The 23,231-nt window shown below is 38.0% G+C and overlaps 1 protein-coding gene across 2 annotated transcripts in view; it reads right to left on the bottom strand.

Annotated features, from left to right (window-relative positions):
* The window catches only part of zdhhc18a (zinc finger DHHC-type palmitoyltransferase 18a), a 40,823-nt gene extending 18,449 nt beyond the window's left edge, over positions 1-22,374 (bottom strand). The window contains exons 1-7 of one of the 2 annotated variants that reach the window (XR_007933504.1): positions 20,939-22,371; positions 12,243-12,403; positions 9,159-9,308; positions 6,995-7,132; positions 6,633-6,681; positions 1,838-1,940; positions 1,410-1,522 (exon numbers count right to left, since the gene is read on the bottom strand). Coding sequence is in view for 1 of the 2 variants with exons in the window: in XM_028819715.2 (XP_028675548.1) it covers positions 1,410-1,522; positions 1,838-1,940; positions 6,633-6,681; positions 6,995-7,132; positions 9,159-9,308; positions 12,243-12,403; positions 20,939-21,210 (986 nt within the window). In the remaining variant the exon portion in view is untranslated. Of the gene's footprint in view, positions 1-1,409; positions 1,523-1,837; positions 1,941-6,632; positions 6,682-6,994; positions 7,133-9,158; positions 9,309-12,242; positions 12,404-20,938 lie in introns of both variants that reach the window. The other variant, XM_028819715.2, reaches the window with a different exon arrangement.
* Positions 22,375-23,231: the final 857 nt, after the last annotated feature.

Raw genomic sequence — 23,231 nt, 5'->3', positions numbered from 1 at the left:
GAAAGTCACATGAATTATCTGAAATGAGGGTCTAAGGACGTTTGCGGTGTATAATCCAATATCCTATATAAATTTCAAAAGATGTTCATCTGTATGAACCCAAAATTTAAATCCCACATTATTCATCTATTTTAATGAATTCAAATTATATTTTATATAAACATGATAGAGTAAAGCCACAAATAAGTTTATAACAAGAAAGAGGTAAAAGAAAGGAAGAAAAAGAAACACATTTTAGTCTATTAATTGCACCTTGATTCAGAGCTCATCTCTGTAGCACTGGATGAAAGTCAGGGCACAAAAGTTTAATCAAAGACTTTGATTTTTCACAAGTAACCCACAAATGTGATGGGTTCGCCACTCCACCCTCTCTTTCTGGCTATTTCTAAAAATTGTTTACAATTTTCATAGTTAGAATCGTTGGCATAATGGTTAGTGCTGCTACCTTACAGTTCCAGGAAACCAGGACTAAATCCTGGCCCATTAACTGTGCAGTATGTATGAAAATTTCAGATTCTGCTTTTGTCTCTGTGGGCTTTTCTATGAGCATTTAGTTACCCTTCCACAGCCTCAAGCCTCACAGGTTACTCAGACTGCAAATTATATTTTAGAACATGATAGTCAAGTATGGACGTGTTCCCCATAATACACTAGTGTTCTGTGCAGAGTTGATTTATTCTTTGTTCTCTATGCTGCCTGGACTGGACCTTGCTACATGCACTCTGAAAAAAATGGAAGAGGACAATTTTCACTGTTGACTTCTACACTTTTGTTGTCGTAGTATTTACAACAGTCAATACTAGGCAAAGCCATACAGAGCTGGACTATAAATGATATCAGCAGCTTAGTTCCACCATTCCCTGCAATCCTGACCAAGTGCCTTATTCTGCCAATGTTCTTACTGTAGAAGTTTGTAAAATAATTAATATAATTATACAGCATAGAATAATGGTTTATAAAAATGCAAATTGGCTTAATATCCAGGAAACACTTAAAAAGACAGAAAAAATAATACAATTGTACAGTTAAAAAGTAACAGCAGTCTTATTCTGTGAAATATTTTGTGTTCTGCCTTATTTCTAAGAGTTGCCAGGATAGACACTATTGCTCCACTTCTGTGAACTGGATAAGCTGGTTAGTGAAATGAATAATAGAATTAAACTAATGATCCACTACACTTCAATTTAACAGCTACGCTCACATTTTCCACTTCAATTTGAACCTGCATTCCCAAGCAAAGTGAAACAAGTGAAATACCGAAAAATAAGAGGCACAAAACAAAAACTGTAATAACACAAACAAATGAGTCAGACACATAATAAGGGAGAAAGTCCAGCATGAATAAAGACAGTAGAGAAAAGAGAAAACAAACAACACACACACACCTATTCCCAAAATTTGAATATTACCTTGGTGGCATTGGGCCACAAAGCACTGCACAGCAGTTTGAAATAATACTATTGTAACTATAGGGATTACCAGATTCCTCCACTCCACGCTTAGTTGACCATGAGCCCTTAATCTAGGATTTAATAAAGAGAAATACATTAAGAATCTAACCAAATTCAAAGTAAAATCTATAAAATGCAAGTCTTCCACATGTAAACTCAGTGGAAACTGTAAAATAAGAAAAATAAATAAATAGCAAAAATCTATGGTAAATTCTTTACTTAAGAACAATATAGATCTAAGATCGTATTACTTGATAAAGAAATATATTAAAAGTAGCTGTTCAAATTTACAACTTAAAACATTTGCTCATATAACTTCAGGCTATTTCAGACAATACTTTATAACATCCTTAGCAAAAATACTGGAAGTATTTAAATATACTTACATCTTCGTTAGTGGTCAAATTAGATGCAACCAGGTAAGTGTGAAACCCTGAGAGGCCTAAAATAGACCAAACTGAGAAAAAGCAAATGACTAGCTCCACAACAGTTGAATAAGTTAAGGAAGAAATCTGTTTCAGAACACAGCAAATCGTCATTTAAAATTTACTGTAAATATCTAATGACTTTAAAAGCAAACAGTTCTCAAGATGTATTAACTTAATTCTACGTAGCTCCAATTTTCACCTTTCAAATCTGGGCCAGGCATGAAGAAAGCATTTGATAAGGTGCCACATGAGAGGTTGGGCATCAAATTAAAAGGAGTTCAGGGTGATGTTTTTAGATCGCTCAGGATTGGCTCAAAGGAAGCAGGGGGTGATGGTGTGAGGAACCTCATCAGAACTGGCCGATGTTAAGAGTGGTGTTCCACAGGGGTCAGTGCTAGGGACGCTACTATTTTTAAGATATATATCTCTATATAGATATAGAGATAGTACTAGGGTGTTGTACCGTGTTAGCCATTATGAATGTAGAGAAAAGCCAAGCAAAATGACACCTTTTATTGGCTAACTAAAAAGATTACACTATGTAAGCTTTCGAGGCAACTCAGGCCCCTTCTTCTGGCAACCTGATGTTCCTGATAGATTTCACAACCTGATAGATTTAGAGATCTATCTATAGATCTCTAAAAGCAAACAGTTCTCAAGATGTATTAACTTAATTCTACGTTGCTCCAATTTTCACCTTTCAAATCTGGGCCAGGCATGAAGAAAGCATTTGATAAGGTGCCACATGAGAGGTTGAGGTTTTTGTAGGAACTCAGCTGGTAGGTTGTTCCAAACATCTTGGAGAACATAACCACAGATCTTCTGTGGATGTAGGCTTCCTCACATCCTTCTGTCTCTTCATGTAATCCCAGACACACTCGATGATGTTGAGATCAGGGCTCTGTGGGGGCCATACCATCACTTCCAGGACTTCTTGTTCTTCTTTACGCTGAAGATAGTTCTTAATGAATTTGGGGCCAATCATACGCCTCCCTGATGGTATTGCATGATGGATAAGTATCTGCCTATATTTCTCAGCATTGAGAACACCATTAACCCTGACTAAATCTCCAACTCCATTTGCAGAAATCCAGTCCCAAACGTTCAAGGAACCTCTACCATGCTTCACTGTTGCCTGCAGACACTCATTATTGTACCGCTCTCCAGCCCTTCGACAAACAAACTGCCTTCTGCTACAGCCAAATATTTGAAATTTTGACTCATCAGTCCAGAGGAACTGCTGCCATTTTTCTGCACCCCAGTTCCTATGTTTTTGTGCATACTTGAATCGCTTGGCCTTGTTTCCACGTCGGAGGTATGGCTTTTTGGCTGCAACTCTTCCATGAAGACCACTTCTGGCCAGACTTCTCCGGACAGTAGATGGGTGTACCTGGGTCCCACTGGTTTCTGCCAGTTCTGAGCTGATGGCACTGCTGGACATCTTCCGATTTTGAAGGGTAATAAGCTTGATGTGTCTTTCATCTGCTGCACTAAGTTTCCTTGGCCGACCACTGCGCCTACGATCCTCAGCATTGCCCGTTTCTTTGTGCTTCTTCAAAAGAGCTTGAACAGCACATCTTGAAACCCCAGTCTGCTTTGAAATCTTTGTCTGGAAGAGACCTTGCTGATGCAGTATAACTTATGTCTTGTTGCTGTGCTCAATCTCAGTCTTCCTCAACCTCACCTTGGTAGCAGAGTTTGGTTGTTCCTCACCCAATTTTAAGCCTCCTACACAGCTGTTTCTGTTTCAGTTAATGACTGTGTTTCAACCTACTTGTGACATTGATGATCATTAGCACCTGTTTGGTATAATTGGTTGATCATTCACCTGACTATAATCCTACAAAATCCCTGACTTTGTGCAAGTGTACCTATAAGAATTGATGCTGGTTTGAAGGCAAAAGGTAGTAACACCAAATATTGATTTGATTTAGATTTTTCTTTTGTTCGCTCACTTTGCATTTTGTAAATTGTTAACAATAATCATTATTTATATTTCTGAAAGCATTCTTTGTTTACAGCATTTTTTCACACCTGCCTAAAACTGTTGCACAGTACTGTGTGTAAAAATATATATATATATATATATATATATATATATATATATATATATATATATATATATATATATACACATACATAAATGATTAACAAGCTGGTTAAGTTTGCAGATGATACCAAGATAGGTGGATTAGCAGATAATTTGGAATCCGTTATATTATTACAGAAGGACTTGGATAGCATACGGGCTTAGGCAGATTTGTGGCAGATGAAATTTAATGTCAGTAAATGTAAAGTATTACACATAGGAAGTAAAAATGTTAGGTTTGAATACACAATGGGTGGTGGGAAAATCAAGAGTACACCTTAGGAGAAGGATTTAGAAGTCATAGTGGATTCTAAGCTATCGACTTCCCGACAGTGTTCAGAAGCCATTAAGAAGGCTAACAGAATGTTAGGTTATATAGCATGATGTGTGAAGTACAAGTCCAAGAAGGTTATAATGCACTGGTGAGGCCTCATCTTGAGTACTGTGTGCAGTTTTGGTCTCCAGGCTACAAAATGGACATAGCAGCACTAGAAAAGGTCCAGAGAAGAGCGACTAGGCTGATTCCAGGGCTACAGGGGTTGAACTATGAGGAAAGATTAAAAGAGCTGAGCCTATACAGTTTAAGCAAAAGAAGATTAAGAGGTTTGAAGTGTTTAAAATTATGAAGGGAATTAATACAGTGGATCGAGACTGTTATTTTAAAATGAGTTCATCAAGAACACGGGGACACAGTTGGAAACTTGTTAAGGGTAAATTTCGCACAAACATTAGCAAGTTTTTCTTTACACAAAGAACGATAGACACTTGGAATAAGCTACCAAGTAGTGTGGTAGACAGTAAGATGTTGGGGACTTTCAGAACTCAAATTGATGTTTTTTTTGGAAGAAATAAGTGGATAGGACTGGCGAGCTTTGTTAGGCTGAATGGCCTGTTCTCGTCTAGAGTGTTCTAATGTTCTAATGAATAAAATATCCATATTGACTCATTTAGGTTAGTAAACTAAGATTTTGCAATGCCTTGTTAAAAGTTTCACTATTAACCCAAATGAGTCCTCAATACAGCAAATTAAGAGTATTTTCCTATGCAGCAGGAAAATGTTGTAAAAGAAATGTATTAAATAAGTTTGTATTTAGAAATATACAATTTATTCTTCTGTGATCAAAATGCAATTTTAATTAGTGGCTTCCAGCACAGTTTACAAACATTAAATCTGTCAAAACTTAGTACCATTAGGTGCCTAAAGAAAACAAGTTGGGTGGGGTAAAAAATCACAATTGATCAAAAACTGAAAAATGTTATTAGCTGTATGCGCCATGACCTTGAGATTGGTTTTGGTGAACTCCGAAAAATAGATGGTTGGATTATTTATATGAAACACAGATGGGCCTTTAATAGAGAAAAGTGATAGTTGTAAACATTCAAATTAATGAATCACTTAAAGAAAACCTTAAAGAAATTAGTTTGACAGTGTAACATGTTATCTTCCAGTTATGTACTGTAAACTGCCTTTTTAATTTAGTTTTACTTGCTTTGAGAGTAGAAAAAAAATTAATCTATTCTTTCGTCTTTACTATCATTAGTGCGTAGCTTTTAAATATTAATCATTGTAACACTCTGAAATAAGTAGTGCAGATTATTAAAATCAGTACAGATGGGCTGTATGATGATACAAAATGTGACTTAATCACACAACAGTTATTTAAGACTGGAGAGCATTAAGATTGCCCTTCACTGGAAGTAAGGGGCCTAGCCCAAGCTGAAAAACAGCTAAATACCATTATCCCCCCTCCACCAAAACTTCACTGTTGGCACAATGCAGTCAGGTAGGTAATGTTCTCCTGGCACCCGCCAAAAACAGACTCGCCCATCTGACTGCCAAACAGAGAAGCATTAATGGTCACTCCATAGGACATGTTTCTACTACTTCACAGTCCAATGGTGGTGTGCTTCCGGTGGTGTCCATCCGATGCTTGGCACTGGATTTGGTGATGTGAGGCTTGCATGTAACTGCTCGGCCATAGAAACATATTCCATAAAGCTCCTGCCGCAGTTAATGCCAGTGGAAGTTTGGAACTCTTCAGCTATGGAATCGGCAAACCATTGGCGACCTTTACGTACCATGTACCTTAGCAGTTGTTGACCCCGCTCTGTGACTTTACATGGCCTTTTGCAGCATGGCCGAGTTGCTCTTGTTTCCTTAACGCTTCCACTTTCTAATAATACCACTTACAGTTGACCGTAAATTATCCAGCAAGGATGAAAATTTCATAAACTATCTTATTGCAAAAGGTGGCATTCTATCACAGTTCCATGCTTGAAGTCATTGAGCCTTCAGAATGACCTATTTTGTTTCACAAATGTTTACAAATGGAGGCTGCATGGCTAGGTGCTTGATTTTATATACTTGTGGCAATGGGTCTGATTGAAACACCAGATTTCAATAATTAAGAGCTGTGTCCCAAAACTTTTGTCCATGTATTGTATGTACAGAATACCCTGTCAGCATGTGTCACACATGTGTGCAACAACAAATCAGATGTCTTAACCTGTCCATTGTAATGAATCTGGATATTGCAGCATTGTTTAAAATTTACCTAGAAAACAATTGTTTTAACTGAAACATTTAAAATAATTTAAAAATAATATTTACAACAGTAAACAAGATCAAATTACACCATGATGACATCTTAATTAAAAGGATATCTTGCAGGACTGTCTTGGAGAGCTCTAACAAGCCCATGCTGTTGTGATCCTACCAACAGAAAAGAGAAAATGGCTACAAACTTCATCTATAAACAGAATATACAAAACTATTATTTTCAAACTGATTCATTTTCATGGAACATATTTTTCACATGCATGTTTCTAAACACTTTGATTTAGTTTTATTTAAGCTTTAATGGGGTTTTCTAAATTAATTAGAAGTGAAGTTTATTGTGGAAGATAATTTATAGTAGCAACAATTATTCTATATTGAATTTGATTTGTTAGAAAATTGGACCTAATGGAAAACTAAAGTATGTTGACCACAAGTTCTTAACAGCAGAACAAATGCTCATACTTACGTAGTGTGAGATGAGTTATTACACAGCCAAAAATGAATGCTGTTAAAAATGAAAGTGAAAGAATGAAGGTATAAAAAAATCTATAATTCCTTCTCCCAACACAGTTTCCAACCCAAGGACAGTGGTGATCAAATCGCTCTGAAAGAGGAAAAATAAAAACAATTCTTAATAAAAACAAAACACAAACAGGAGAAATTAAATAAGGAAAAATATATAAAATGTAATATACCTCAACACATCTATATTATACTATTTGCACATGATGTATTACAAAATATAAGACATGCATCATATTTTTGCTGCACTGCACTACCGTCAAATGAATCACGCCTCTTAACTGCTTACTGTTTTACTTTCAATTCCACAGCGAGATGGAACAGTTTAGTTTAGAAGATCTTACTTGTATGAACTGGTAAACATTCAGATATTATTTATGAAGTAATGTTATCCACATGTTTAAAAGTAGTAGCTGGACCAAACCTCAGTGCATCCAATGAAATAGCAAAGGAAAGGTCAGTTTCACTTGTATAATATGTGAATCTAAGATGTGTAGTAAGTCCTCCATTTATGTCCTCCAAAGTTACCTAAAGAAAATGCTTCATTTAAAAGACCCTAATGTTAATGAGGACATCAAAAACTAGCTTAGCTTTGAATTATATACAGGAACAGTGAGCTGCAAATGCATTCTAACTTTATTTTTTGCAATTAAGCATTTAACCAGCAATCTGAATGCTTTAGATGAGGACATTTGATTAAGTTCAACATTCTTCATCTCATTGCTGTTCCTAAGAAAAATTAAATAATGAAAAGAAAAATGTATTCATTTACTTTACCCAATCATTTCTAGCATTTGCAGTTGCCAGTAAGGCTTTGAAAAAAATCAGCAATGGTGTGGCCTAACTGGTATGAAATGTTGACTTGAATCACAGTGGTCACTTGGCATTCAGATGCAAAACTTCCACTTCTATTGCTACAAGATTTTTGCCATATATCGGCAGTCTAATCATTGTGGGCGATTATAGGTGTTCCAAGCCTTCACCTTTTCACACTCCTATAAAAGACTTTTTAAAAAATGTTATTCTATGAATGTATTTAATTGAAGCCATTAACTCATTTAGGGTTACAACTGGCCTTGAAATGTCTTCCATAAGGACACACCAACATTCTCCACATGTAGAGGAATGAGTTCTAGGTTGTGTATGGAAAGATGTTCAGCATTGAGCTCTGAGGGATATTCCATGTCTCTGAAATATACCATTTCCCTATATTCGGACTTCTGTATAATCTGTTCTCTTACCTTCTCAAAATGGTCTATTGTCTACATTGTGAAACTTTCTTTTGAAAGGTCAACTTACTGTAGAAATTTAGAGAGGAAGGAAGGACTTATGGGGTAATTTAAATCAGGTGATGTATTAATTCCATCATTAAAGTGTGTGAATTTTTAAATATACTGTATTTGAGAACATTTAACCTTAAATACAGGAGATACTTTTTAAATCGAAGGTTTTTTTTTTTAAATTGTGGAAACATCTGAAACTGACACTGTTGACTGATTAAAACAACAATCTTATTTCTTTCAAATTTAATCTGCATTAAGAAAAAATATAACTGTATGAACTACTTATGCTGGTGCCACATGGCATCACTGGGCTATAATCACTGTGTACATCTTATATATTCCAACAGAAGTGATACCAGTTGTAGCAGATGTGTGCACAGCAGTTCTTCCTTGCACAGGAATACAAGAGCATCATGTGTCTGAGACAAGTCAAGATCACTCTCATGATGTACAGCAGTGTTACATGTTTTAAAACAAACTTTCAGGTTTTAATATTCATTGCTCTAGTGCTTCATAATATTCTTTATTACTTTACATGACATTTGATGTATTTTATTCTCTTCAAACAGCTTAAGTATAAAATCAATTAACTTAGCAAACGATTTTCAGTTCAAGTGTACATTACACATTTAAAATCTCAGTTAAACACATGCCAAAAAGAAACTATACTTGCATTATACAACAGCAGAGATACAACATGAATGGAAATAAATTGTGCAACATCAATTTTTGTTAAGATCTGCCATGTACAGACAGAAAACAAAATGACAAATAGTTGATAGAATTATTAGGATATAATTGATTATATGTAACTCAAATACCTACCAACACAGTTGTCACATAGGCTGCAGTGAGAGGTGCGGGGAGGTCTGAACATTTTACATGTAAAACAGTATTTTAACTTCACAACTTGATCATTTATCACAACTTCTTTTGTTCTTGGAGGAGGACGGTACGTTGAAGAACCTGAGTTATCTGACATATACAAAAATCAATGATGAAATATTAAATGTGGTAATTTATGATGTTTTTCAATATATGTTAAAAAGACAGAAAATTGTAAAAGATTTACAAGCATTAAATAAAACAAAAAATTTAAAGAGCAAGATATGTTAAATCACCACATATTTGATTGCTGTGAACTGATAAAACGTTTCTTAGTGTTGTGACCCCACTATTTTTTCTGGGCAACAAACTCAAAATAATCCTTTCACTTGCAAATATCTATAAAGGTTTTATAGATATATAGGTTTTATAAAGGTTTGTGATCTACTGATGCTTTAAATAATTTACAAAACATTTAGTACATTTACTAACATTTATAATTTTCCATCTATTTTCTTTAACCAGTTTTACTACAACTAAGAACACTAAAGCACAAACATATGCTTCAAATTTAAGGAACAGCCCACTCAACAAATTAAAAAATTCTTAAATTTCTTTACATCCTTGAGAATCACCATCAGGGGAGAGTTTCTATGCTTTAACTATACCAGGTTAAAAAAAATCTCCTTAGTAGACTAGTCCTGACAGTTCTAGTCCATGACATGCCTTTATTCTTTGGCTTGTATTACTGACCTGGTTTTAGTTGTGGCCTTTGGAACAGCTTCACTACCTGCACCCTTTTCTAGCCATTTCTGACTCCATTTATACTCTAGATGCCCATCTCCCATTACAGATCCTCTTCAAAACAATACTGTGTGGGTTTTGTCCCTGCTGTTCACTTTGGAAGCCAAGGTTCATGCAGACTGTATTGATCCCCAACTGACAAAAATGTAAGTTGTATTGGTGAAAACCTCTTCCAAAATAAAAGGGATGGCATTTTGTGCATGGAATCATTATTACTGTTTGTACACTGTAAATAGAAAAATAAAACGTTCACTTTCAAAGCCATTTTTTGACAATATAAACCCATGTGAAGTTGTGAATGTTATACTTGTAATACAGGTCTGAATTTGCTTTGATTCAACTTCCTTATGAAAAATGCACAGAGAAAAAAAAAATAGATGATGGTGTATACTGTGAAAGGTATACAAAAAAAGACCAACTACTGATGGAAACGGACTCAAAGCACTTAAAGACCAAAGCAGCCCAGAAAAAAAAAAAAAAAAACTTTTTTAAAAATATACAGTATGTTAAAAATGTTAAAAGCTCACAAGTGCGCAAATACCTACTGCAGCTTTTCATGGTTGAAAAAAGCATTGGTAAGCAGTAATGATCCAGGTTCATTAAATAATAAAGATGCACATGAGAACGAAACACCATAAAACTAAAAAACTGCCAAGCCGTAGCAGTAAGGACATAAAGATGCATGTTAACTGCATTTTTACTGTTCAGGAACCTTAATTAAGTTGAGGTTCTGCAACACTAGGAGGCACACAGCATCTATGAAAGGGTATTACCTGCTGTGTTGATGGTTGCACGTACTTCATTTTCTCTTCATGTCAGACGGGGATGAACTCCCTTATTTGAAAGTGTTCTATTTTCAAACATTTTTCAATGAACTAAAATGCATAAACAAAACTCCACTAATCCAGATCTCTAAAGATTGGTTGACTTACATGAATGTCAGGGTAACAAAACTCCACTAATCCAGATCTCTAAAGATTGGTTGACTTACAAGAATGTCAGGGTATTGCAAACAAAGTTGCTCTGATGTTTTGAGTGCCTCAGATGACAATTCTCTGGATTTTTTCCACACATGAAACATCCTGGGCAATTCATCTGAATTATATTAAGTCTCAATTTGGAAAAACTGCTGGCTGCTGGGTCACCCTTCCTGGGATTCTTGACCCGGCTCTGTTCATTAGCATGTGCTCAAACATAAATTCCTGTGGTAGTGTGCATGTGTGATAAATGATTATATATATATTAAAAAAAAAAAAAAAAAAAAAAAAAGTGAAAAGGGTTAGCCCATCCTTAAAAACACAACAGTCTCCAGTGCTGCTATGCACCGACTAGGATGTGCATCTCCAACTTGCATCTTTGTAGCACCGCTGCTGCTGGGCTTTACTAGATAGTGCTGCCTTACCAATCAATATCCACAATCCTCTTTATTTTTCATGCAGGTTTACAGCTAGAGTGAATTTAAAATGACCAGCTGACTTGCCAGTCAAACAGGTAATGATATTCTTGTTTGGCAACTGCAGCTAGTGGCTGCAGGACGGGCATCATGGATAGACTTCACCAGGTAAATGATCACGGTAAGGCCCAATGAAGACAACAGGTTGGAAAAACTGAAAATCATTTCACACTGACTTTTAGATTTAACCATATTATCTAATTAAGACAGGCTTTGAAGTGTTCAAAGTCATGCATCACAATCACAAATATTCTTTGTTACAAACAGGAAAAATTAACTGAAAAGGTTGAGTTATAGGATAAACTCAACATGGAAGGGAAAATGAGAACTATACAATAAATGAGACTGTATTATCATAAAAAACACACTTAAAGATGGTGTTTTATTAATTTTTTTTAATAAAATCCACACCCAAAACAAACCACCTTTGTCCCACATTCACACACACTGAAAGGTAACTTTATGAAATGAAAAACACTGCAATAGTTTGTGTTGCTAAATAACAAATTTGAAAGTGATGTGAATAAATTGCCATTTAACAATGTTAACCTTTAACTCCCTTTGCAAAACCATTTAGACAGATTACATGAGGGGGAAAAAAATGGAAAAAAAGGATTTCTACTTTTCATAGATGCATCTCATGGTACAAAAGCAACTATGAACTTTGGGTGGGATGTTCCTTTAAGTTTTTTGTCTCAATAATAATTAAAATTGAAAAAACCGATTAGAACAGCACATGGATTTTCTTCATCTATTTTTTAAGATATGAAGGAAACATCATTTTATAGTAAGAAAGCACAGGAGGTGCAAAAGTAAACAGTTATTACCAATATGTTTTTCCACATCTGCTGCTTCATCTGGTGTAGCTCTAGGCAATATACCAGGATCACTGAAGCTTGTCTGCAGCAAGGATATCACAACAAAAAAGAACAAAATCCCACCGATTGCAGGGATGGTTCTTGTAAGGTGCTCCACCAAAAATGGACAGCTGTGGAAAGAGAGGGAACATTCAGAGCAATAAAACAAACAGAAAAAAGAATATAAAACACACACCCTGCATTCCACTCAATCCCATCACTTTATAATTTTTGAAAATCTTGTCAAGGGAGCTGCAGTGGGTTGGCACCCTGCCCGGGATTGGTTCCTGCCTTGTGCCCTGTGTTGGCTGGGATTGGCTCCAGCAGACCCCCGTGACCCTGTGTTTGGACTCAGCGGGATGGAAACTGGATGGATGGATGGTTGTCAAGGGAGGAGGAAAGAAAGTACAAAATCAGAACATTTACAAAGAAAATCAGCTTCCCATTATGAAAGCTGTATTGAAAAATTGCAGCATCCAGTAAACATCCCAAATAAAGTATGAAACCATAACCAAAAATCTTAATATTGAACTACCATTTACACTTAACATGGAAAGAACAGACATTATTCTATCACTGACTCTATAAGTAATTACTTGCTGTCACTTCATTTATAATGTACAAAAAATGCAGAGTTGAAGACCAAGTATTGCTTTTGTTTATTTTTTGAGACTTGTTCATAACCCAAAAAAAAAAAAAAAAAAGTCTTGAGCGTATGTGCTTGACAGTCAGGCAGTCAAGCAGGAAGTTCTACCACTGTGCCTGTATTTGTGCCCTTGACCTGCCATCTCAGGGAAGATGTGCAAGACAACAGATTATCTCTAAAGGATTGAGTGTAGCAAAGGCCATGAGATCAAACACTTCAAAATTCATAATGACGGCTCAGCAAAAGATCAAGACCAGTAGATAAAAGCATCAGTCAAGTAAAACTAAAGGGAAAAATGAAACACAGGGGTAGAGGACAAAAATGGGTTGAAAAACAAAATGCAATACATTAGCATTAGTATCATCATGTGTACAGAGTACACTGAACTGTTTACTTGCATGTCTGATCAACATGTTACCACTCCAAAGTGAGAATATTTACTTTTCTTCTCAAACCACTGATTAGTAAGGGTCAGTTTAATGACATTACAGAGTTAGCATTTGAAGACTATTCATTCCCAAACAGAAGACAACTTCTAAGCTAAACTCAGAACACTAAAACATTTCTACAAATTTACAATCTTAAAATATCTTGAGTGAAAAGTAAACTCTGAAGCTGCTTGTATTTATTTTTTATTGTACAAGTTACAAAATACCATTACAAAACCAATTATAATTTTGCTAGCCTGACTCAGTTAAATATTGATTTTCAGCAGATTTCCTATTCTGAAGCATATTAAACAAAACAGCAGTAATCACCAAAACAAACAATACTGCTTAGGGGTAACCATTAATTAAAACATACCTGAAATTTCATAAAAATCCTTAAAAGTCTGAAATCTTATAAGACAACATTCAGTTTGTCAGACTAATTGTCTCACATTCCCATTCAGCCAGTAACTAAAGTACAGTGCTTTCTGTAACTACATGTCTCAGTAGATTGGGATTCTCATAAACCTTTGTGTAAAGAGACAATTCTGTGTTTTGGTGCTCAGCTCACATCACTTCCACTTTTTTCCAGCCTTGTGCCCCAGTACAACTTTCACCACTTAGCAGCTACACTACACTACTTCAGAAACAGTTCCAACAACACATTTTAGTAGTATTGTCATTTTATGACATTACTCTTTTTAAATAACTTCTGCATATGGCTCAGTAAATAAGAATGCTAAAACCTTTAAATGTATTCAAATTTTGCTGTCTGCAGTGCAGTATTGCAAGTAATAATTATGACATTACTCTTTTTAAATAACTTCTGCATATGGCTCAGTAAATAAGAATGCTAAAACCTTTAAATGTATTCAAATTTTGCTGTTTGCAGTGCAGTATTGCAAGTAATAAGAATCGAAATTATAACTTGTAAGTAACACTTGACATATTTCCATATTTGCTGCATTCTCAAAACATCTGCCCAGGTCTTACAGCATTGCTTTCCTGTTCCACTCATTTAATGTCTACTAAAAATACTGAACATTTACTCTTTATTTCCAAATCGACTTTACTGCATGTAGATCCCCATGGGATTACACTACTGACCTGCCACCACTTGGCACATTCTCTGCTTACCTTCAGCCTTCATTTCCTTTCCATTGACCTGCACACAATCCTTTATCCATTAACACCGCCCTCACTGTAAGCACAACCCCCCATGATAATATATGGTGGAGGCTCAGTGTGAGAACAGAAGACATCTAATTCACTTATATTTCCATCCACCTATTTTCTGCAGCTTCTATTTCCATTCAGAGTCTCAGGGAGCTATCGCAGCAGCATGAAGCACAAGGCAGGGACCAGTTTTAGTGCATCGGGGGTACGCTTACTCCTGCCAGTCTCCTAATCACCTAACAGATATTTTTTGAGATGTGACATGGAAATCTAACTAACATGGTTGAAAAGTTCAGACATTACAAAGTGAGGGCTCATATGTTTGCAAAACAAATATTACACAGCCCATGCTGAAATCTTTAATGATTTTTAAAATAAAAGACTAGGAAACACATTTAGAATGTTAGTATTGGGTATGACTTTTGCATGTATTAAATCATTACACAACCATTCACTCACTTTATAAAGATTCTTTTCAATAAAGGGAACCACAGTTTATTCATTCAAAATAACCCAATTAAACCTGAACAAGCAACAATTATTGTGCCTTTCTTTAGTAAATGATTCCAGAGACAGAATACTGCATAAAATGTTGACTTTTAGACTTAAGACAACAGGAGTTGGATACTTGATCATTTGGACACTTAAAGTCAAGAGAAAGAGAATCAGCCTGCATCCTAATGGTTCAATGCAACTGTCAGCAATATAATGATACACTTATTAGGCAATTCATACACTCACTCATGCCAGATCAAAATTAAGTGAATACACGAATTTATTGTATGTCGGCATAAAGAACAGTGGTCAACAAAGACTGTGTCACAGAAGAACTTACACATATTGAGACAGGAGCCTGCTTCCAGTCTGAGGCACAGCTCTACGCCAGTCGGTGATCAGATGTTCAAATATAAACATCTGTGAGTTTACATCTTTAAAAATGTGTTTCTTGGATTCTCATCTTGCCTGATGAAGGGGCCTGAGTTGCCTCGAAAATTTGCATATTGTAATCTTTTTAGTTAACCAATAAAAGGTGTCATTTTGCTTGCCTTTTCTCTACATTCATAATGGCTAACACGGTACAACACCCTAGTACTACTTGGATTCTCATCTAAACTTTTTTCCTGGAAATCTTGGAGTGGGTCAGCCAAGAGCATGGTGAACAGTTTCATTGTGACATTTAGGAAATGGAAAAGCAACACCAAGGTAAGTGGAGTACCAGTGTGCTTTCTTACTACTGGTTGCCCCTTAAAAGTGACATTCCTGAGGTCAAGTCCAGCTGAAAATTATTGTACGTCTACTTTTTAGGTGAGATACTCATATCATGTATATATGCCACAGGGGATGCACAAACCAGTGTGTTTCTTCGTGCCGGTCCCATGCTCGGATAAATGGGGAGGGTTACATCAGGAAGGGCATCCGGTGTAAAATTTTGCCAAATCAATATGCAGATAACAATAATTTCCATACCGGATCGGTCGAGCCCCGGGTTAACAACGACCGCCACCAGTACTTAGCCAACAGGGTACTGGCAGAAATTGGGCTACTGCTGGCCGGAGAAGAAGAGGGGGGAGACGTGTCTGGAGGCAGGATTAAGAGGAGGAAAGTAAAGAGAGTGGAACTGAGGGTAGGAACTTTGAATGATGGCAGTATGACTGGTAATGAGAGAGAGTTAGCAGTTTTGATGGAGAGAAGGAAGGTTGATATTGTTATACATGCAAGAGAATAAATGGAAGGGGAGTAAGGCCAGGTGGATTGGAGGTGGATTCAAATTGTTCTATCATGGTGTGGATGGGAGAAGAAATGGGGTAGAAGTTATTCTGAAGGAACAGTATGTCAAGAGTGTTTTTGAGGTGAAAAGAGTGTTATGCAGAGTAATGATTATGAAGCTGGAAATTGGAGGTGTGATGATGAATGTTATTAGTGCATATGCACTGCAAGTTGGGTGTGCAATGGGTCAGAAAGAAGATTTTTGGAGTGAGTTGGATGAAGTGATGAACAGTGTACCCAAGGGACAGAAAGTGGTGATTGGAGCGGTTTTCAATGGGCATGTTGGTGAAGGGAACAGTGGAGACGAGGAGGTGATGGGTAGGTATGGTGTCAAGGAGAGGAATAAAGAAGGTCAGAGGATAGTGGATTTTGCCAAAGGGATGGACATGGCTGTGGTGAATACGTACTTTAAGAAGAGGGAGGAACATAGGGTTACGTACAAGAGTGGAGGAAGATGCACACAGGTAGATTACATCCTATGCATAAGAGTTGATCTGAAGGAGACTGAAGACTGCAAAGTGGTGGCAAGGGAAAGTGTAGTTAAGCAGCATAGGATGGTGGTATGTAGGATGACGTTGGAGATCAAGAAGAGAAAGAGAGTGAGGGCAGAGCCAAGGATCAAATAGAGGAGGTTGAAAAAGGAAGACTGCAAGGTTAAGCTTAGGGAGGAGGTGAGACAGGCACTGGGTGGTAGTGAAGTGTTACCAGAAAGCTGGGAAACAACAGCAGATGTTGTAAGGGTGACAACAAGAAGGGTGCTTGGCGTGACATCGGGAAAGAGGAAGGAGGAAAAGGAATCCTGGTGGTGGACTGAGGAAATACAGGAGAGTATACAGAGGAAGAGGATGGCAAAGAAGAAGTGGGATAGTCAGAGAGATGCACAATGTAGACAAGAGTACAAGGAGATAAGGCGCAAGGTGAAGAGAGAGGTGGCGAAGGCTAAAGAAAAGGCGTATGATGAATTGTATGAGAGGTTGGACACTAAGGAGGGAGAAAAGGACCTGTACTGATTGGCTAGACAGAGGGACCGAGCTGGGAAAGATGTGCAGCAGGTTAGGGTGATAAAGGATAAAGATGGAAACGTACTCAAAAGCGAAAAGAGTGTGTTGAGCAGATGGAAAGAGTACTTTGAGAGGCTGATGAATGAAGAGAACGAGAGGGAGAAGAGGTTGGATGATGTGGAGATAATGAATCAGGAAGTGCAACGGATTAGCAAAAAGGAAGTAAGGACAGCTATGAAGAGGATGAAGAATGGAAACGCCGTTGATCCAGATGACATACCTGTGGAAGCATGGAAGTGTTTAGGAGACATGGCAGTGGAGTTTTTAACTAGATTGTTTAATGGAATCTTGGAAAGTGAGAGGATGCCTGAGGAGTGGAGTAGAAGTGTACTGGTGCCGATATTTAAGAATAAGAGGGATGTGCAGGACTGCAGTAACTACAGGGGAATAAAATTGACGGGATGTGCAGGACTGCAGTAACTACACGGGAATAAAATTGACGAGCCACAGCATGAAGTTATGGGAAAGAGTAGTGGAAGCTAGGTTAAGAAGGGAGGTGATGATTAGTGAGCAGCAGTATGGTTTCATGCCAAGAAAGAGCACCACAGATGCAATGTTTGCTCTGAGGATGTTGATGGAGAAGTTTAGAGAAGGCCAGAAGGAGTTACATTGCGTCTTTGTGGACCTGGAGAAAGCATATGACAGGGTGCCTTGAAAGGAGCTGTGGTATTGTATGAGGAAGTCGGGAGTGGCAGAGAAGTACGTAAGAGTTGTACAGGATATGTACGAGGGAAGTGTGACAGTGGTGCGGTCTGCGGTAGAAGCGACGGATGCATTCAACGTGGAGGTGGGATTACATCAGGGATCAGCTCTGAGCCCTTTCTTATTTGCAATAGTGATGGACAAGTTGACAGACGAGATTAGACAGGTGTTTCCTGTGGACTGTGATGTTTGCCAATGACATTGTCATCTGTAGCGATAGTAGGGAGCAGGATGAGGAGGCACTGGAGAGATGGAGATATGCTCCAGAAAGGAGAGGAATGAAGGTCAGTAGGAACAAGACAGAATACATGTGTGGAAAGGAGAGGGAGGTCAGTGGAATGGTGAGGATGCAGGGAGTAGAGTTTGCAAAGGTGGATGAGTTTAAATACTTGGGATCAACAGTACAGAGTAACGGGGATTGTGGACGAGAGGTGAAAAAGAGTGCAGGCAGGGTGGAATGGGTGGAGAAGAGTGTCAGGAGTAATTTGTGACAGATGGGTATCAGCAAGAGTGAAAGGGAAGGTCTACAGGACGGTAGTGAGACCAGCTATGTTATATGGGTTGGAGACGGTGGCACTGACCAGTAAGCAGGAGACAGAGCTGGAGGTGGCAGAGTTAAAGATGCTAAGATTTTTCACTGGGTGTAACAAGGATGGACAGGATTAGAAATAAGGACTTGAGGGTCAGCTCAGGTGGGACAGTTGGGAGACAAAGTCAGAGGGGCGAGATTGCATTGGTTTGGACATGTGCAGAGGAGAGATGCTGGGTATATTGGGAGAAGGATGCTAAGGATAGAGCTGCCAGGGAAGAGGAAAAGAGGAAAGCCTAAGAGAAGGTTTATGGATGTGGTGAGAAAGGACATGCAGGTGATGGGTGTAACAGAGCAAGATGCAGAGGACAGAAAGATATGGAAGAAGATGATCCGCTGTGGCAACCTCTAACGGGAGCAGCCGAAAGAAGAAGACTCATATCATGTATATATACTAGAAATATACATTTGCTGTAAATTTGAAATAATGTCACTTAAAATCCTTGCATGACAGATGAAGTCTGATTAGATATTTGAATTTAGCCAAAAATACTGTTTCACTGATACTGATCCATGAGACCAAAAAAAAAAAAAGTTATTTGCTAGCCAGTGTAATTAAATACTTCATGAAATTTTTGTTGCTTGTTTCTTTATGTTAATAATTGCTTCACTTATTTATTCCAGTGACACTGCACACAACATGAAATATGCCCTGAAATGGAAACTATCATTTCCACTCATCAAAATTTGACAAGGTGGGCTCTGCTGAGCATAGTGTTTTGTTTGGAAATTCAGCAGCAGAGGGCACACACAGAGTCACAATTTTACATATGAATATGAGCCCCAAAATCCCCAAGTCAAGCAATGCGTGTTCCCAGAGTTGTGACTGTGCACATCTATGGGGGATACAAATGCAATAAAAAGCTGACCAGAAGTACTGCATGAGGTGGCTACTTCCATTCATGAAGTCCCAAATTCATTGTCCTCTCTGAAATCTGCATCTGTGGTATCTGGCTATAACTGTTGCAATTTATGGAGGAATATTTACATCCACTATTGGAAACTCCTCAAACAATAAACAGCACTCACTAGAGCTCGCCCTCTCTGCTTTGATTGATGAAAATAGTTTTAATTTTTGTTATGTTTGGTGTCACTGAAATAATGAAATAAAGCAACAAAATTTAAAAGAATATATACTGTAGCACCATGCCAGTGATTCCTAAAACCCCACTCTATGGATTCTTGCTTGCTGTTGCTTCACTGCCTTTGTTATGGGCTGCTCTGCAGGATTACATTTTTTTTTTGCTTGTGAACATTTTATAACTTTCTGCATTAAATTCCAACTTATGGAGAACTTTATTAAGGCAATGGATCAAAGTAGACTTGGATTCACGTATGTAAGAAAGAAATGTCCCAGGATTCATAATGCCAATATCAAACAAGGAATTTTTGTAAAATCTTAAATTAGGAAATTGATTCCAGAATTTCAACAACCAATTTAACCAAGCTGAAAAAGCTGCATGGCAGTCATTTAGGAGCATTTGCAGAAATTTTTTATGGAATCGTAAGGCAGACAACTACTAAGAAATACTGAATGATCTTTTCAAGGCATACAATGCCATGGGATGTAAGGGGACTATAAAAATTCATTTCTTGAATTCTCTTCTGGACTTTGCTGTAGAAATCTCAGAGCAGTCAGAGATGAGGATGGTCAATGGTTTCATCAGGACATTTCTAAAATGGAAAAGCGATTGCAAGGCAAGTCCCAGTATGCTTGCTGACTACCGCTGGATATTCCCGAGGCCATGGGCAGCATAAATTTGTACTTGTCTCTTAGGTCAGAGTGTGTATATACAATGTAAATATATGTTTATTGTAAATATTAATTGTGTGCCCCTTAAAATCTTTGCATGATGCAAAATATCTGAAATTAGCATGAAAATTACTGAAAGATTCACACTGATTCCTGTGACAAAAAAAAAATTACATATTACCAAGTGTTATTTATACTCACATACCATTGTGTTTTATTACATTTCAAAATACATTTGTGTGCATATTTAAAATTTGTCTAAAATAGTTCTCCATACACTACTGCTTCAGTTAAACTAAAAACGTGTTTGGGGTGTGGCTATGGGGATATGGATTATTATTTGGGGATGTGCCTACTAAACACTTCATCAAAAGAAATGGAGACGTTTATACAAGCAAGCATTTTCAGGTTCCAAAGATATCATGAGCAGAAATTATGAAATAGATAACACAGAAAGTGTGTGAAAACATCCGCAGCTGTTGTATTGATCTAATAAGTACTTTCTCACCCCCCAACAAAATTAACATCCAGAATAATTACTTACTCAAAGATAAAGAAGAGGCCACTGGTGAGCAAAACAAGGCCTAACGTGAGGGGTAACACACCACTCTGTCGAGCGAGGATGATTCTGCCGTCGCAGTAGAAGCGGTTCCTTCCTGGGAACACTTCCCATTTCCTTCGGAGCTTGTGTGTGGACTTCTGGGGGCGCAGCACGTCTGAAGACGTGGGGGACGTTATGCTGGGCACTGCGACGGCTGGCACTGAGGGCACTGTAAGCGTCTGGGGGTCGATCTGCTGGTATTCGCAGTCTCTCATTATTAGTCTTCTTACACGTTACAGTCAATACGGAACTCGTATTTGTTGGATTTTTGGTAAAACCTTCAAGCTGAGAAAAGGCAACAACCGTGATATGGCTATACTTAGGATTGTTCCCCGCAGGCTGAGGTGAGCAGAGGAAGAGAGGTGCCGGGTAAATAATAAATGCATAAATCTCCTTAATACACACTATTGCTTTAAATACCATAGTAAACATCAGCCTCTACCTATATGTTTGCCATCCCATGAGTGTGAATGATCTTGCATTATCTCTCCGCTTACACTTATTTTCACAGTGATTGACTAAACACCGTTCAACAACACCTGCAAAGGTACTAATTAAGAAGTCAATACACAAACATTACTTCTCAAATACAAAAAACAACCGCCGCTGCAGAAAGTCCTTCATGTCCCACGTAAGTGGCCAGTAGAGCAGTTAAACACAAAACAGAGGATAGAGATGCTTCGATTCAGATTCAGAGGCTATATGTGCCAAGTTAAACTTTAACCTGATGGAGGAACACTCTATCCCTGGGATAATGTGCCCTCTCTACTCGACAACAAAGAACAGACTTTAGCATCAGCTTGTCTCCTTGAAACACAAAACGCCACATAGTCTTTGTAGCACGTAAAGTCGGTCCTCGGCACTGCTCCTCACAATGGCAAATATACTATTCCTGACAGGTGCTCCTCATACCCCCGGCTCAATGCCTCTCGCATCTCTCCGCCACTGATACATTAGTCCCCGAAATCAGCTTTTACAAAGTGCATGGCCAATCCCCGTCGGCCTTCGCAGCCCGTCCCCCGACGTTTCCTGAGAGGCTCGACTGAGCGTCGACGTTCATCGCCCGCTTCCTCCAGCCCCTTCTTTCTTCCTATCGTAGGCTTGGCCTGCTGTACTTGCCTCCTCTTCTCGGTTTATTCCCAAATTTATGAAGCTGAAGCTACCGAAGTGGAAAACCAGCTCACTAGTTTGTTAAATCGCCAAAAAAGTTATTTATCCAACAGCCATGTCCAGTGATGCCGTACTACTACAAACAGATACGACCGCTTCGCTCGCTGTCGTCTTGAAGACACGGATGCTCGCCCCACGTCGTGCCTTTCGTTGTTTGGAACTCGCGTGTGCGCGCACGTCTTTTCGGGACCGTCAGCGTCAGGACGTTTTCCCTTGGCTATAGCGTTGCTGTGGGAATCCTATATTCATTGTAATAGTTACAAAAGTTTAGAACAGCTTTTACTATGTCCACTCCAGCAAGAGATGTAGGCATGCTGGAACGATGCTCCGCGACTCGAAAGATTTAGGTGTAAGGAAACATATTGCTCTTAATGGCTGCACAAAATAAAACATGGTACTTGTAAAGTCGTCACAATTTGGACATTGACTATTTTTAATCTTTTGTGTTATGCCATTTACGTTACACGGGTACACGTTCAGTTTAATCTAGGCTACGAGTGTTTCCCAATGTCCAATGCGTCTAATTTATTTTCCAGCAGCGAAACGGACACAGTGAAGAAAAAAAGTATATGTCGAGGTTAAAATCGACATTTCCACTTTATTCTCGACGTTTTTTCTCTCTCTAGTTTAACTTTGCCATGTCGTAAACTTAATTTTAAAATCAAGGTTTAATTTACTAGATTTTTTTCAAACCCCGTCATAACTATTGCAGCACATTAAATGCTTTGTATTACGTATTCCCGTCCCAGTTGTTTGTCCTACGTGCTTCTTAAACTGACTTCCTCTTGTACTGAGGAGGCGCAGGCAGCAATCGCCACACAGAATACATTCACGTTATGAAATTCCTGCTCTCTGAACATTTAGAATGCCAAGATAAATACTTTATCATTTTCTTGATGAAATGCATTAAAGCATGTGTTAAATATGGGCAAGGGGGTCATGGTGGCGTGGCGGTAGTGCTGCTCCCTCGCAGTTAGGGGTCTCCAGGTGTACCTTCAGAGTAGAGAACCTTGATGGCAGGTGTGACAAGGCTCCAAAAAGCTAGATGTATGAATGGGTATAGCAC

The sequence above is a fragment of the Erpetoichthys calabaricus genome, chromosome 14, assembly GCF_900747795.2.
Source record: "Erpetoichthys calabaricus chromosome 14, fErpCal1.3, whole genome shotgun sequence".
NCBI classification, from domain to species: Eukaryota; Metazoa; Chordata; class Cladistia; order Polypteriformes; family Polypteridae; genus Erpetoichthys; species Erpetoichthys calabaricus.
Note: the sequence above shows the minus strand (reverse complement) of the source record. Positions and strands in the feature narration are given on the sequence as shown.